The following is a 16,735-nucleotide window of genomic DNA, read 5'->3' on the forward strand; positions in this document are numbered from 1 at the left end:
AGTACTTACTGGAGGCCCTGAAAGACAAAAACAAAAGAAATCATGAATACCTCTTTAAATATATATCATAGCATTTTAAATCAGGGGGCGCTGTTAGAACAAACAAAAATGTGACCCCACTAATATGTGACTAAATTATTTAATGCTGTTACTGCAAATATCATTACTGAACTTTTATAAAAACAGAACTTAAACTTGATTGTGTTTATTATTTGACAATGACATTATACATACACTGTACACAGTAGGAATAAAGCTATACCTCAGGTTCAATAGATTCCATGTTTAAACGATCATACACTACTGCTGTGTTTGGTGTGACTTCCACAACGAAGGACACTCGCTTGTGTTGCCGACCATGTATCCAGTGACAGGAGGGATTTATAGTCATTACTTCAATTTTATATTGATTTGAAATGTTCATTTTCAAAAACAGTATCAATTAGAGTAGTTTACAATGTACATTTTGGAACAAATCTGAAAACAATGCAAGATTCCCATAAATCTCAGTTAAATGTTTAGTAAAATGAAATGTCATTAAGGATTTTTATCTTTTCGCTTGCTGTTTAAATGTGTGTCTCCAATAACATTTTAGCAAAGCCAAACCGACTTCAGTTTTGAAGCTGAATAAGAAAACTGTAGATTTGTAAAAGAAAACTCAACTCCATCAGATAATTGCAAGCATTCTAGTCAAATTCAATGGTGTAATCCATTTCTTCATGTAGAGACAAAAGACAACCCTTGCTTTGTGTTCAGATAGATATGTTTAACAGAAATGAACATCTTCTAGCATTCAGTCTCTTCACATTCACAAGAGACAGACATTCTGTCTGACTCCACTATGAGAAAAGCAACATGGCTGTTTGCAGTCTGCCTAGAAGTTAATCAGATTTTTCAAAAGGTTCCAGTGACTTCTCAATGTTAGGCGCTTACTGTACACAGACCATCACTAACTACACAGGGCTTGAAAATAGTTACCACATTCATCTTTATTGCCGAGAGTACAGGGTGATTAGAAAGTAAGTAACACACCAAGTCATTGATGTGGTAAACCTATTTTCTAAATTACCCTGTATATCTTTTTTTATTGCTATAGTTCGCTTCAATGGATTTAATTAAAATGAAATGCTCCATTGTTTTTATTTCTGGGAAGCAGACAGAACTCTTCAGAAACAGAAACAAAACAAAACAGAAAAGTACATAAACATTACAAAGGTGGGATTAATAAGAAGTGGTAAAAAACCCTGCTTTGTAAAAAGATACTTTTTATTGTTTTATAGCAATGCTTTTTTATTCATCTGAAATGTAAGTAAATAAATACATAAATAAATAAATAAACGGCTGTGTGTTCTCTTATATGGAATCAATTGAAGTTGCAGTTAGTTAATTTTAAAATATACAATTTGCCTTTAGCCAATAATGTTGAAGGATGCATTGCCTGAGCAAATCAATCAGAGACCCTAGCACTTTATCTACTCACACACTGCATCACTAAGGGCTTCAGAGACACAAGAGCACCAGCACTGCGTCTACTCACACACTGTATCACTAAGGGCTTCAGAGACACGAGCATCAGCACTGCATCTACTCACACACTGCATCACTAAGGGCTTCAGAGACACAAGAGCACCAGCACTGCATCTACTCACACACTGCATCACTAACGGCTTCAGAGAATTGTTCACTGGATGTATCAACTACCTTCTATGGGGTACTCCTGTGGAAGTACTTGTGGAGTGTAGACAGCATACAGACTTGTTTATATTCACATACCATACGCAGACTGGTAAAACTCTAAAATTACTTTTAAAAAGTTAATCTGAAATATTATCAAATATATTTGAGTGTTGTTTTTTTTTTCTGGGTTACTCCATTTCAGCAGGGATCCTGTCAAGAGATCTTTCTGTCAGTCACAAATGATTTGCGTAGTTTCTTTTCATCTTTCAACCTGATTGTAATCATATTTCAAAGGCATGGTTATGCAATCGTCTTTGTGAAATAAGATGGTAATCCGTTTATGACGGAATGCTCAAGAAACTATTTTTATTTACAAAACTTACATGTCAATAATAATAATAATAATAATAATAATAATAATAATAATAATAATAATAATAATAATCAAAAGAAAAGCTATTTCCGATCCTAGTCCAAGTCCCTTGATTTAGCCTTTTTCATCTCACAGAAATACACACTGTTCTAGATCACAATCAGCAGTTCCCTTAAGATGCTGCCAAATTTCCTAAACTGCTGAAAACTATTCAAAACATTCCTGTGTTTCAGTATTAACCAATTCTAAACATAAAGACTTCATAGTGAAGTGGTGGTGATGACTGTGCTATATTCCTGTACAGGGGGTTAACATTGCACTGTACTCAGCAAGACTTTCTTCATAACACAACTTGACCTTATTGCATGATGTCCATCAATATGCATCTCAGGAACATGGAGTTGAGATGAAAGGTTTTTGTTGAAAATGATGTATCAAGAGGGTTTTAAAGCTAAAATCACACTATAATGGAATATCAAGCTTAGACTTGTGCTTTATAAATTCACAGGAAACATGTAGTCTAGCACAGGAACTACTGTATGTACATATATAAGTCCATTGGTGCAAGTAGCACTGTGGTCACAAATAATTATTTAGTTTCTAAATAAGACATAAGAAATAATTTTAAGATGGTTCATCCATATTGAACACAAATGTACACAACTTCACTAAGTGGCTTTACTAATTATCTAACGTGACTGTAGCACTCTCTGGCTCGCCACTGTGAATTAGTCGATTACCTCACATGACTGTAGCACAGTTCTACACTGTGAATTAATGCAGAGATCAGCTGGCAAACAGACAATAGGCACTTTACTGAAGATTAAAGTTCAATTAAATCATTTAGGAAAGTATCAATTGTTCTGTCAGTGATAATGTGGCTGCTAAAGCTGTATATTTGAGTGCAACCAATTCTTCAGAGAAGCGTATCAGCACACATTTAAATAGTGTGGCAACAAACCTCTACCACTACAATGAACTGGAGTAGTAGACAATCCTTAACAGACTGCATTTTACAAATACATGTTTGTTTCTTCATTGAATCAATGTTGTACACTGTACTGGAGATAGGGGCTTCTGTCTCATGTATACAGTGGTTTGCAGAAGTATTCATCCCCTACCAATAATATCATATTTTGTTGAATTACAAATTATGTGTGCACAGTTTTTCAAACAAACTTTTTATTCAAAGCTGTAGTGGTTAAACTGAACTATGTTATATGAGGAGGTTAAATGTCAGTAAAACCTGCAAAGAAAATGTATAACATGAAATGTACTGGTTGCATAAATATTCAGCCCCTTAATTCAGTACTTGGTAGAAGCAACTTTTGCAGGTCTCCTCTAGCTTTGCACAGTAGGATGGTGAAATTTTTGCCCATTTTTCACAGGAAAATTGCTCCAGTTCTGATGTTTGTTGGGTATCGTCGATGGACAGCAATCTTCAAGTCTCGCCATAAATTTGAGTCAGGACTTTTACTAGGCCACTCAAGAACATTAATTCTTTTCTTGTTCAACCACTCCTGTGTGGCTTTTGATTTGTGCTTCAGGTCATTTTCCTGCTGAAATGTGAATTTCCTCCACAGTTTCACAGTCTTGGCTGACTCGAACAGGTTGCTGATTGAGTGATGTGCAGTGTTGGGCTTGCGCCAGACGTAACGCTTAGAATTTAGACCGATAAGTTATATTTTTGTCTCATCTGACCACAAAACCTTTAGGTATGTGCTTTAAGATGAGGCTTTTTGAGTAATGGCTTCTTTCTTGCCAACCATCTATACAGGCCAGCTTTGTGTAGGGACCGGCTTATTGTTGAAGTGTGAACACTGACTCCCATCTCAGACACCGAACTTTGCAGATCTCTCAAGGTCATTGTTGGCTTCAGAGTGACATCCCAAACCAGTTTTCTGCTTGCCCAGCTGCTCAGTTTGGGAGGTCGACCTGATCTGGGTAGTGTCTGGGTTGTATGATGCATCTTCCACTTCTTGATGATGGACTTCACTGTGTTGAAAGGGATAATCGTCACCTTTTAAATGTTCTTGTACCCTTCTCCTGCTCTATGCTGCTCTACCACTTTATCCCTGACTTGTTTTGAAAGCTCCTTGGTCTTCGTGGTTGCTTTGTTCGATCATTATATGAGTTGCAGCTTGAAAGTCATTATATACCGAAGGGAAATTATCTGCAAGTTAAACCACTTTGAGAACACACAGGCTGAAACCATTTCACTAATTTTGTGACCTAACAAAATCAAATGAATGATCAAACAAATCATTTGCACCTGAACTGATTTAGGGCTGCAGTAAATAAAGGGTTGAATACTTATACAACTGAGACTAAGCTGTTTTTCCATGTAAATCTTACTCATTTATATTCTACATGCATTTTTTAAATTTTATTTATGTGGAGTAGTTTGTGTAGATTCTACATGTAAAGTCTAATTTGAAAGCGTCGTGGAGTAGGCTCAGGTGCCAACAAAATGTGAAAACTTTGCAAGGGGGGGGGGGGGGGGGGGGGTGAATAATTCTGCAAACCACTGTAAACAATTTATGTAGCCTTTCTAAGTGAAAAATATTAAAAAATAAAACCTAGCATGGCAAAAAACTGTTGCACAGTCAGATAACTGCTTGTTGACTATTGCTAATCAAATTATCCACTAGAAAATGTACTCTGTCTGGGATTACTTCTTAACTAATAGAATCAATTGGACCTGCTTCAAAAACCAGGTTGTTAACTGTACGGTGTAGTTCTGTACATTTAAGGAAATTTTAAACCATCTACTTTGTACATATTTAATGTGTTAGCTGGGTAATACCCTATGTGTTCTGACTATCTACAGTTTCTCTGAAAAGGCTGATTATGGGGAAGAGAGGTGGAGAAGAACAACGTTACACGTATTGGCTTCAATGCTATGTGCAACTCTAATATGTGTCCCTCATCTTACCAACTCTGCCGGACTAGGAGTAGGCATGGCACAAAATAGAATAGCATATTGAACTGGTAAAAAAATATACATATATTAAAAATTCAGATATAAACAACACTGAGTTTGTGTAGACTACTACACAAACTTTATAACATTCAATGGGTGGGAGATATGCTTTACCATACCACTCTTACAAAGCTTACCCATGCTTTATTACACCTTCCTATTCTTCACCTATGTGTACTGCTCTTAGAGAGTCAATTCCAGACCAGTACCTTGAAGCTACACAATGCTTCATTTAGTAATTAACAGCATGGTTGGAACAAGGCCCAGGACTGGAGTGGACAGAAAGAGACACATGTTGGCACCTTGGCTGTAGTTTTTTCCAGGAAGTGTTTATGAGGGGTCACACAGCAGTTACTGATGCGCATTCATTAAACAATGAATCAATTAGAGGACAGGGGTGCTCAGGTGGTCCCAGTCCCACTTTTCAATAACTGCACCATTGCTGAGCTGTGCCGGTGATGACAGAGGTGACAGTATTTCCATTGCCTTGTCTGCTGCGATTGGCTGGACAGCCCTGTGTCGGACTGCAGTCACTGCTACAGTTTATGCAAGCTTTATGTAACCTGCACCCAAATAAACTCCTCATAGGCAACACTTATTTTATTTTAAATGGAACTTTAAGAGATCGTAAACGTATTTTAGTATTGTAAGCCATTAGATTAGCTTTAGTAACAGGGCAGAGACTGGGCACAGCAGTGACCACACACACCACGACCCAGGGTCTTAACCACTATACAAAAAAAGCAAAACTTGTCTACAGGTGTGGTCACATAGCTTAACCTCATCTCACTGACAGAGGTCCAGAACCTGTAATAGCAGTGCTTACACACACTGCCTGCTACACTCGCAGAACTCAGAGAAAGCACCTGTCTGGTTTGTGCATTACACTCTGATGCTGTGCCGAGTTACTCTGTACTCCTACAGAAATGTTCCACAACTACTAGAAACAGATTCATCCTTCATGAACTCATCTTGCACCTGGACTATTAATACTGTCAAATGAAAATCAGTGTGCTTTAACTGATAATACACTGCATGCGACTGACAAAAAAAAGCACTTCACAAATATGTGAGGACAAATCCCACTTCAGAAATGTGAATGTGCTTTCTTATACCTTAAACCAGGGACAATCCTTGAGAAGCCAGATGAGACCCTAAGAGCAGGCAGGTGGATAAATGAATTGCAGCTTCTTGTGGTCGAAAATGACAGTGTGCCAAACTGAAAGTGCATAGTGGATGTGTGTGACCTACTGTCCGAATAGGTAGTACTGCAATGACTTAGAGCTACAGTATCTCCAAGAAATGTTTTAAGTGGACTGTTGATTACTGTCAGCATTGCTTGCATTGAATAACACAGACACAAACGAGTGGTCGATTTTGCCAGCGTGTTCTGTGATCATGAGCTGGGTTACCAGGACATGCTCTACTATGAAGGGCTTGGCAGAGTGCTATAGGGTGCAATGAACTGTGTGGTCTCTGCAATCCTCTGGATCAGCATCCAGTCCAGTTTAAAGGAGGGCAGCGCTTCATTTTAAGCAGCAGTAAAGTGATAACAGCCAACTGTTCAGCTGTAGATTATTTTTCAATATTTTCCCCATTGAGTCTACCAACAGCATGTAGTACTTCAAAGGGTATAAATTACAGAGTGTTCCCACATTCCCACAAGTCCTTATCCTTATACTGTAGCTTTTGTAGCTTTGCATTTGTTAGAGTGTTTATTTTGCTGCCTCACTCTGTGTAGCAGGCATTCAGACCACACCTGAAGCTTTGCACCCACTTTGCTGCACATAGCTGCTATACAGGAAGTGAATCCCCATTTTGTTGGCTAGTTAAGTAGGTATTACTGTTGTACAAGAGACGTGGAGGAACGTAAAGCCTATTTGCATTTGTGGAGAGGATTTTTTTTTTTCTATCAATTGTGGGGGTGACAGCAAGCATAGCCACAATCCTGAGGGCCCTTTTTCATAATCAGAACTTCTGCGTTATTTAACAATTAAAATGAATGTACAATTGGAGGTGTACATGAGAACTTTGGATGAGGCTGGTGAGGCAGAGAGTAAGGCATTCTTCAATAGTAAACGATTACTGTACATGTAGGTTCAGTGAGGGAAGTAATAAGGTAATACACCACATACTCGATATATCGCAGGTGTCAGGGAACAACACAAATTCGCTATATATCGGCCGCAATATAGTGAGAGACCCACAGAAAAACAAATAGGCTAATAAATATTGTCCAACCACTCATTTTACTGGGGGCGTCAGGGTCCAGTATAAATCCTCTACGCAACCTGCCTTTTCTCATATTATGTATAAAAAGCAGCAAACCGTTTTAATTCATACAACGAAGAGTAATTGCTTCTCATCAACTTCAGTTTTCAATGAATTTCATGAGCCTTCCTCTCCTTTCTCAAATGCACAAACCCGCTGCTTTGAAATAATCCATTCTCAACAACAACATTGGAGGCTTGTTGCTAGAGAGCTGACGTTATTGCCTTGTGACTTTTGCCCCACGTAAACACCTCATTGGCTAAAATAAAAAGCGCTTCAGCAAGAAGATATTTAATTTGCTTTGTGTTATTGTGCAATACATGTGTACTTTCTAACAGCACAATATTAATGCTTTGTTTTTAATTGTTTTGTATATTGTTTGTGATGTCCAGTACGAAATAAAATCAACAGTAATTTGAAGTGTCTATGTATATTGCAGTTAGACAGAGAGAGAGAGAGAGAGAGATGGTCTATAACTGTACAACTGGGATATAAAGAATCTGCACTTCTTTAAAACAAAGCCACCTCCTCTTAACAAACCTGCTTTCATACTCAGAACTGATACCTGGATTAGAAGATTCTGTTTAATCGTGCTTTTTACAGGTTAGCATATTAAAAAGAAGTAATCCCCCTTGTCTTGTTAAAGCTTTCAGGTGAAACATCTGTATTGCACTTTACTGCGTTTGAGCATATATATATGATAAATATAGATATAATATAGGGATAATATTGAATTGGATACAAATAAATTCACACCTCTAGTATGGATTAGTCCTTTTTGCAGTTTCAATAGGGAGCTACTGTAGACCAGAACTCACTGAGAATTATAAAAATTGCTTACGCATATAAAGCACATTAAAATGTATTTGACCTTTCTAAGAACCAGAACCATGTTTTTACACGCAGTACTGTTCCTGCACTCTGCATTCCTTCTTACACACAGCTCTGGATCCAGCATTAGCTAAAACTACCTCTGGGGCTTGTGTTTGTTCACTGTGGAGTAATAATTATCTTCTGGTGTAAAGACAATCAGCAGTGAATCCAGGTCCACAGGGTCTCACTACCATCTCCTGGGGTGAAATCCAGATTACAAACACCACAGACAAATATCAAGTTATTTGCTCAGTAACTCATGCAGCATTAAGATAATTCAACAGCAATGTTGTTTGTCAAAATTGATTACAATTATTCTGATTTTTAAAGCAACATTAAATCAAAATGAATAATGTTCCAATAGAAGTTGGCTCCTCCTAGTTTAGAGGGCTACGTTTTGCTGAATACCATAAAAACCATCCTGTTGCTTCTCAGTTTAATTTGGGAAACAGAGCCAGCTGTGTCTGATACAGCTTGTATCAAGTACAGGAGTCTGTGTTAACTGCAGATATCGTGGAAGTCCGGTATGTGGTAAGATAACGTTAGTCACTATAGCTATACTTCATTTTCCAAGTTTTAAATAGTGTTACAAAGTTGCTTATGTTATATTGTGTAAGCCACATCCTGGCATATTGCACATCTAACTAGTCGCAGTGTTTAACCATCTCAATGTTAGCTAGTGTCAGTTTAAAAGTTACGGCTGTTTTAAATGGGCAGAAGATAAAACATTGTAGCTAATTATTAAATTGGCTTGTTGTGGAAACTCTTCTGTGTTTGTGATGAAAAGGTTATTTTGGGGGAGGGGAATCGTTTTTTCATTTCGCAATGAAAATTCTATTTAATATATTATTTTAAGGCAGAATTCTGATAAAGGGTAAAGGTATCCTAAGCATGAACACAATTCACATTTTAACATTGATAAAGCACATGTGTTCTATGCTAACTGTCCAAAAATTAATGAACTTAAGTCAAATAAAAAAAAAAATCCCCTGGTCTGGGATGTTTGCAAATGTCATGTGATCTACTCAACCTATACAGATACTGTACTCTGTTTGTGTGACAGTTGTGTGCTACTTAGCAACAACAATAGGAAAGCAGAGGATATCAATGAATTCCCAACTGGCAAGATTATGAATGGTCCTACAACGGCTGCATTGACAAGCATCATCAAGACCAGGCTCCTGGTGTTCAACGGCAATGTCTGCAGAAAACCAATTCAGTCAGAAGCAGGTCTTGACTGATCGAGTCAGAAGGCAAGGTCAACATATTGTGACAACTACAGTGGCTCAAAACAACACAGAAGCCTTGAAAACGGGACAAGACACCCTTGCTTCCACTCCAGGAATCAAGGATCTACACCTTATGCACTAAAAAAGGACCTTTTCCTTTTGAGTCTTTAAGGCTCATACAGTAATGAAATCCCATGTCAGTTTTACTCACATTTCACCTTCCATAGGGATTCCTATCAATGACCTTGAGGAGGCCCAGCATTTGGGAAAACACCTTGGAAGCACATGGAAATACTTGGAAAGCTTCCCCATGTCTTGGAATGAAAAGGAACATTCTAACAGTCACTATAGATCCCATGACCACTATTTGATCCACGGGGGGGGGGGGGGGAGGTATGTGTCTGGTGGGGGTTATCAAGTCCTTAATCAATTATCATCTGCTGAGGTAAGCATGATAGTTTGTGTTTGGTAAGGGACTCCTTCAGTTTTAAATTATCTGTAACAATATAAATCAATATAAATGTTTAGCTCTGGAGCCAAACCCAGCTTCTGCGGGAAGGGTACAGGGGACTTCAATGTGATAGAGATCTAATTACTTTTGTTGTCTAGACACAGGGGCTACTAGAACAGCTCCAAAATTTGTTTTTATTCCTTTATTTTGCTTTCACACTGTGCTTTTCAATGGACTCACTTCAGTTCATCTTCACATCAGAGGCAAATCCCAATTGTGATAGAGTACAATGGGAATTTTATTAACTCAGTAGATCAGTGTAATAACTCCCTACATTTCCATTTTTGGCTGCTTTCTCAGTACTCCAACCCGTTCAAAACAATGTTATTTTCCGACAGTATAACGGCATTCCCACCCAATGATTAGACAGGGCTCTTCAGTGGGAATGTCGTCCCTATTTACTCAAAGCCCTTTCCTTGGCAGTTTGCACAATGATTTTTGGTATTTCCCGTCCACCAACTTCAAAGTAATACAACAAGGTGGGGTGTAGCAGGGCGAATGCCCTGCACATGGGAAGATTAGTGTTGGTGTTATTTATATGTGGCAACAGGTTTGTTTTGTGTGCCTTTTGGAGCTGTTTTCTTTGATTAAATTATTGTTTACAGATGGGCGCTCAAGTGAGACTTGCTGCCCTCTAGGTTTGGTTGAGAGGAAGGGCAGAAAGTAATTGGTTGTACCGGTCCTTGACCAGCAGGTGGGAGGGGTCTCCACTGAGTGTCCGTCAGCATAAAAACATCCTCCATGCTACACAGGCGGATGCATTGTGAACTCTCAGGAGGACAGAGTCCTCTCTGCAAGCAAACTACAACTACGCAACCCTTAAACTGCGGGATGGTACTCAAAGGCAAGGCCCAGCCAAGGCCAAATGAAGAAGCAGCCGCCGCCGTTGGAATACCATATGTTGGAAATAAGTAGGTTAGTTTAGAGGATATTGATCTCAAGTATTGTACAGCGACGCTTACGTAGTGTAGCCGGTTCCTGGAGCGGGACGCCTCATTCATTAAGGCTAGCGCTTGCCCTGTGTGGCACCTTTTAATTTGAGTTTTTGAACTGAGCTTTATTTTGCCTTTTGTACAGGTCTCCTGTATGTGTCCTCTGTGTGCTACCATCACTGGTAGAGTCACATGACCTGTTTGTTTACTTTCTTTTGTGTTAGTAAATCCTGCGTGCCTGTGCTGGCGTTTCAACTCCAACTTCCATCTCTATCTCTCTTGTATATCAGTGGTTACCGATGCACGTGACAGGAGTCACAAACACACAGCTTATCATACTTTACAGACTCTGAATGGTAAACTATAGCAACAACATATAGAATATACATTGCATATACTGGTAATTAGATACATATTTTTGTGGGGTCACATTAAATGTGAGGTTCATCATTTTACTGTGGGATTATAGGAGCCTGCAACCTCATACTAGGAACAGCCTTGATAAGGAGAATCACCATTTCTAACAGACCAGAGGAATTTATCATCATCTCAAGGACGTTTGAACGGAAGGGAAGCTGTGAATCAGTAGAACTGCTAACTGATCATCATGCTGTTAATCTGGTCTCCGAGTCTGGAGCTGGTTCATATCCCCTGAATTTCCAGAAGGAAGTAATTTAGACATGACTCCATTGTACAGTCCATTAAAAATCCCTTCTCGTCTAATGATATAAACATGGCATTGGTTTTGAAGATGGGAGCAATAACTGCATGCAATATAACAAAATATGTTACCTCACCAATGATTATTATAAATTATTACACTTTGTGTCGGATGTATCAATATTATTACTATTATTATTATTATTATTATTATTATTAGAATAAGGGATGTCATCTGGTGTCTGCTCAAACTGCAAAATGATTCAGTTATAATGAGACATGACATACTGACTAAAAATTATGTCATATCTATACACAATATGTAGTGTGAATCGTTAACAGAACTTGGTAGATTTCTCATACATGATTTATAAACTTTTATAAATTAACAACGTTTTAGTAAATCAGTGCAACTTTCTCCTACTCATAACATAGTCAAAGTCACTTGTAGGCTTATCCTAGGCTTGTCCAGAGAAACACTGACAAGCTTAAATTACTGAATGATATGAATAACTACACAATATTTATTCTATATATACAAGAGAAGACAAAACTAATACAGCATTTACTGTAAATGTATGCTCAAATATCTAGGTTCTGTTCTGGGTTGTTTATGTTTTGGCTAACGGATCACCACATTAATCTTGTGACAAAAAGATAGACTTACCATGATCGCCTTGCCTTCCCGCCTTCCCACGTTTTCCTGGAGGCCCTGAAAAACAAAAACAGTCATTTTTCATTTAGCTATTCTTTGCTCAAATCATTTAAAACAAAATGTATTCTACATGCCATTGAAACAAGGGACTGAGCTATTTGTTTCTCCAGATGTGTAGTGATGGGCTGGGCTGCCTCAAACCATCTGGACTCCTGGGTGCAGAGAACAGGTGTTCTTGTGAACGTCGACTGAAGGAACATTTATTTTGTTATCAGCAGATTGCTGCTAGTGACCTGTAGCACAGCACAAGTGAACAATATAAATAAAGCTGCAGTACTCATATTTATAATTCTAATTCATCAAGTCTGATTAAACTGTTCACATTTTTTCTTAACATTTCACATTATAAAACACGAAAGGAAAGTTTCTTTGTGGGATTACTGGTTAAATAAAGCCAGTCTACATTGTGAATATCACCAAATACCCATTTACTTGTGGACCAATGCAACGTATTTCCAGTAGGCAGCAATGCTTGTACTATATTTTGCTATGCTCTGACCATGGCTGTACTACTATGAACAGACATCTTGGTTTCCTGGCCTGGCTAATTCCCCCTGCCCGGAGAGATTCTCAATTGGCACAGCTACAGGTTATTATTAGCTCCGCAATCCCAGTGTCTGGATCTCTTCCTGAGTTGGGGCACTATTACAGGTGGCTGGTACTATTTTGTCACATGAACCTTTTTAGCATGTCCACAGTATCGATACCCAGGTGTACCAATAGCCTGTACTGGGTCACCTCAGAGATTAGAATTGAAATCCATAATCTGAAAACACTCAATAAGTACAGATTTAGAAACTGTAAATTCAATGACAAATATTTGGACTGTAAGACACTGAGAAAGACTTCGATCTGGCATGTTATACACTTCCAACTGCAGTTTAGAAGGAAGTGCAAGTTCTAGAAAACATGTATTTTCATTATTTTTTAAATGATATCTGGTACCATACCAGGTTGGATACAGTTACATCTGCATGCCTCTTGGTCAGTGCACCTGGAGAGTGAAATCAACCCACTGCCTTGTTAATTGTCACCAGCCAGCATGTCCCGTAATGACCTGACACTGTACACTGATGCTGCTGCAGACAGGAAATGACCTAGGAAGTGAAACAGTAACAGACTGCCTAAAAGTAAAGGTGATACACGCCAGTCACAACGTGATTCTTCATCCAGCGACACAGACGTAATGCGATAGATAGGAAAACTGACAGATCCTTTATATGGGCTCAATTTTACTCCAAAACAAATATAAAACTATTAAAAACTGCCACTGACAAGACTATAAGCAAGACACAAGACTGTAAGCAAGACACAAGACTATAAAAGCAAGACAGGTACATATTCGTCAACGTGATGTGGAAACTATGAGTATCTCCGACGGCATTTCAACATATATAGCAATAAATCATACACACCAGGCTTATCCAATTCCTATGAAATGGACTCCCATATATTATCTTTCATCTCTATCTTTAATTGAGATGACCTTTGTCATAAAGCTCTGGGTATTTTTCCACGACAAGTATTTGCTGTTCTGTCATTTTAGATACTGCTTCCACCTGGTGGACCATATGAATTGAAGCTGTTCTCTGATTGGTCAATTCCCTAGTTTTGCACAAAGAAATCTAAAAAAAAAAAATAGGATGCAATCCTATGTATTTCACATTGCTGCAGTGTCGCCCCATGTTGCCTGAGGTGTGAAAGATTCTTATCAAAAGTATCTGGTGTGTAGTGACCTTTAGATTTATGGAAATATTGGTCCAGATATCACTTTTTAAAATAAAAACGTCTCTTTGTAAACGGCACAAAAGAGATTGCTAACAGAAGTGCACGATTGATGCGGTTTATGGTTCATTTCATTAGCTACAATCACCTTAATATTTTATATCCCGTTATCTGAGATGCACCCGAGCAGTTCAGACTTCACCTATTAAACATTATGGCTTTATCTGTTAAAAATGTTTTATGAAGAGGGGGGGAAGGTGGAATAAAAGTTCTTTACAGTCACGAAGCTTCAGTGTTTATTTCCAGTGGGGCCTGCAAGGCTGTACATGATCTAGGATCCTGCTGAGTTTAAAAGATCAAGACATCTGGAAAAGGATAAATGAGCATCAGAAACATCTTTCTTTAAGGCCAACTGTCCCAGATTGATTATAAAACATGACCAGAGGGTCCTTCAAACAAGTCAAAAGAAATCTCAAAACAAAAACCAGAACAAAACACAAGCACGACACAATCAGTCTTCATCAGCACCATGAGCAAGAGCAGTCAATTTACAGGACTTTGTATTTCAGCGTGTGTTGCACTGTACACAGGGCACTGCTTATGTGACAGCACTACAAAACTAAAGCAATGCAACGTATGCACTTGTACAGTATGAAGTACTTCCAAATAAGACACGAAGAATTTCATGTGGAGACTTTAATAAAACCTATAAACCTTAGGAATGTCAGAATGCCTGTGCCAGTACTTATTTTAGTCGTGTGCTATTAGAATAGCTCAAGATAGCGTGACTGCTCTTTCTGTAAATAATAATAATAATATTGGTTGATGGGCCTGTAAACGAAACAGTTCTACTGTCTTATGGAAAGGGAGCACTGTGTGTGTTTTCATGGACCGCAGCGAATTATATTGACAGTGTTTAAATCGAAGATTGGAGTCAGTGCTGGCCTTGTGGTAGAGGCTGGCTGACAGAAGCAGTCTGAAGTCATGAATCTGAAGACCATGATCTCAGAAATAATGTGTTTTGGATCGTATGAAGCTTTGCCACTTAAACATGCCCAGTCAGTTTGCCATTTATCGTGTTTTCTCCGTGCTTATTCTATGCATCACATGCCTTAGTTCTTCTAGTATTATTAATATTTATTTATTTAGACTTAGTAGTAAAGGTTTACATCTGTATAAACTACAGGGGTTTACAGTCTTATTATTAAGAATTGTCGTGCAACCCCTGTAGGATAATAAGACTGCATCTGCCTCCTGTAGTTAATAAACACAAACATCTTTATAGCCTCAGAACAGCTGCAGAAACCCATCGGCAAAATCAGCCCATCAGATTGATGGCCAGATTTCAATTTATTTTTATTTGTGAGGAGAAAGGAAAAAATGTATTCAAATTCAAGAAAATGCTGCAAACATTTAAACTTTCAGAGATCTATAAATTTAATATAACTAAGACACTGAACTATTGAACTAAACCACTGTAGTGAGGATTCTATTCATTTGCAGTCAGCTTTCAAACCATTGACAATCTTTTTGACAGGCTAGTTTCTAAGATTGATTTTGTAAAAAAAAAAAATAAATAAATTCCAAAAATGATACAGTGCTTTACCACTTGTCCATATTTTACAATCCCTAAAATAACACACAGTAAACTCTATTTAGGTTGGCATAATGTGATCATGTTTAGAACTGTCACCCTAGGCAACCAAGAAAAAAGTTGTGATGATTGGAACTCATGACAAGGTATTTTATATTTTTGTTTCGTTTGTGGTGTCAACACACTAGCGCAACTAATCAACATTTCAAATCTCATTGACTAGTTGATGAAGAACCATTTTATTAAATCCTGTACAGATTTACAGCAATATACCATTATCCTTTTGAATAGTTTAACTTTGTGAACTTTATCAGAAAGTCCAGTTTGTGTACATTCCCATTTTGTTATTGTAGTTTACAACCCACTCCTCAGTTAGCAGGTTTTAAAAGAGTAAGTAGCGGGGCTCCAAAAAATATAACGTTATATGTCCCCACATGTGGCTACAATTATTTCAATAACCTCCCTGTTACCTAATTTCAGATCAGAGGTGTGTCCTCTTAATGATCACTGCCAGGTGGCATCATTTTCCTACCCATATTCCTGAAGAGAGATGTCCCACTGAAGCTGGGGGAGTGATGATAGTGTGGTTAAACAGAGACTGCTGTGATTGGAACAAACGGAGAGGCTGCAAGGCTGCAATGATTGGGCGCAGAGTTTTGAATATTGCAGGGAGAGGAAGGTGAGAGAGTAGATAGCATCTAACAAGATAATCTAAATAATGTAACAATTTGTGCATGTGTGTTTTTGTACTGTAATTCCAGCTGTAACTGTGTTCCCCAGCATTGTATTTCCCACCACTGCTTTGTTTAACTCGTTTGTGTGTGCATGTTCAGTGTCTCCACTGTGACTGTGTCTGAATGTGTCAGCCTGTTTGCATGTGTTCTGTGTCTCCCCTGTGATTGGCTGTTATCTGTTTATCCCCACTGGTTGTTGTTTCCCTGTGCCTATTGGTCCTAGTATGCGGTTGAGGGCCAATGGGATGTGCAAAAGCTCTGGCACCCTGATTTGAATAAGGGGCAGAGCTAAAGCTATAAGGTGGCGTTGTGCCATCATTCTGGGTCTCGTCTGTCTGGTTGTCATGGTTCCTGTATCCTGTATTTGTACCCTGTGTTGCTGTTCGGAGCTGAAAGAAAGAGATTGGAAAAAGGAACCACCGTCTATTTCTGCCTCTTGCGCGAAACGCTACAGTACA

At 38.4% G+C, this 16,735-nt stretch overlaps 1 protein-coding gene across 13 annotated transcripts in view; it reads right to left on the minus strand.

Annotated features, from left to right (window-relative positions):
* The window catches only part of LOC121297190 (collagen alpha-1(XXIII) chain-like), a 240,114-nt gene that overhangs the window by 60,592 nt on the left and 162,787 nt on the right, over positions 1 to 16,735 (minus strand). For all 13 annotated transcript variants that reach the window (XM_041223308.1, XM_041223310.1, XM_041223312.1 and 10 more), the window contains exons 3-4: positions 12,177 to 12,221; positions 10 to 17 (exon numbers count right to left, since the gene is read on the minus strand). In XM_041223308.1, coding sequence (XP_041079242.1) covers positions 10 to 17; positions 12,177 to 12,221 — 53 coding nt within the window. The remainder of the gene's footprint in view (positions 1 to 9; positions 18 to 12,176; positions 12,222 to 16,735) is intronic.

Source organism: Polyodon spathula, chromosome 22, assembly GCF_017654505.1.
Source record: "Polyodon spathula isolate WHYD16114869_AA chromosome 22, ASM1765450v1, whole genome shotgun sequence".
NCBI classification, from domain to species: Eukaryota; Metazoa; Chordata; class Actinopteri; order Acipenseriformes; family Polyodontidae; genus Polyodon; species Polyodon spathula.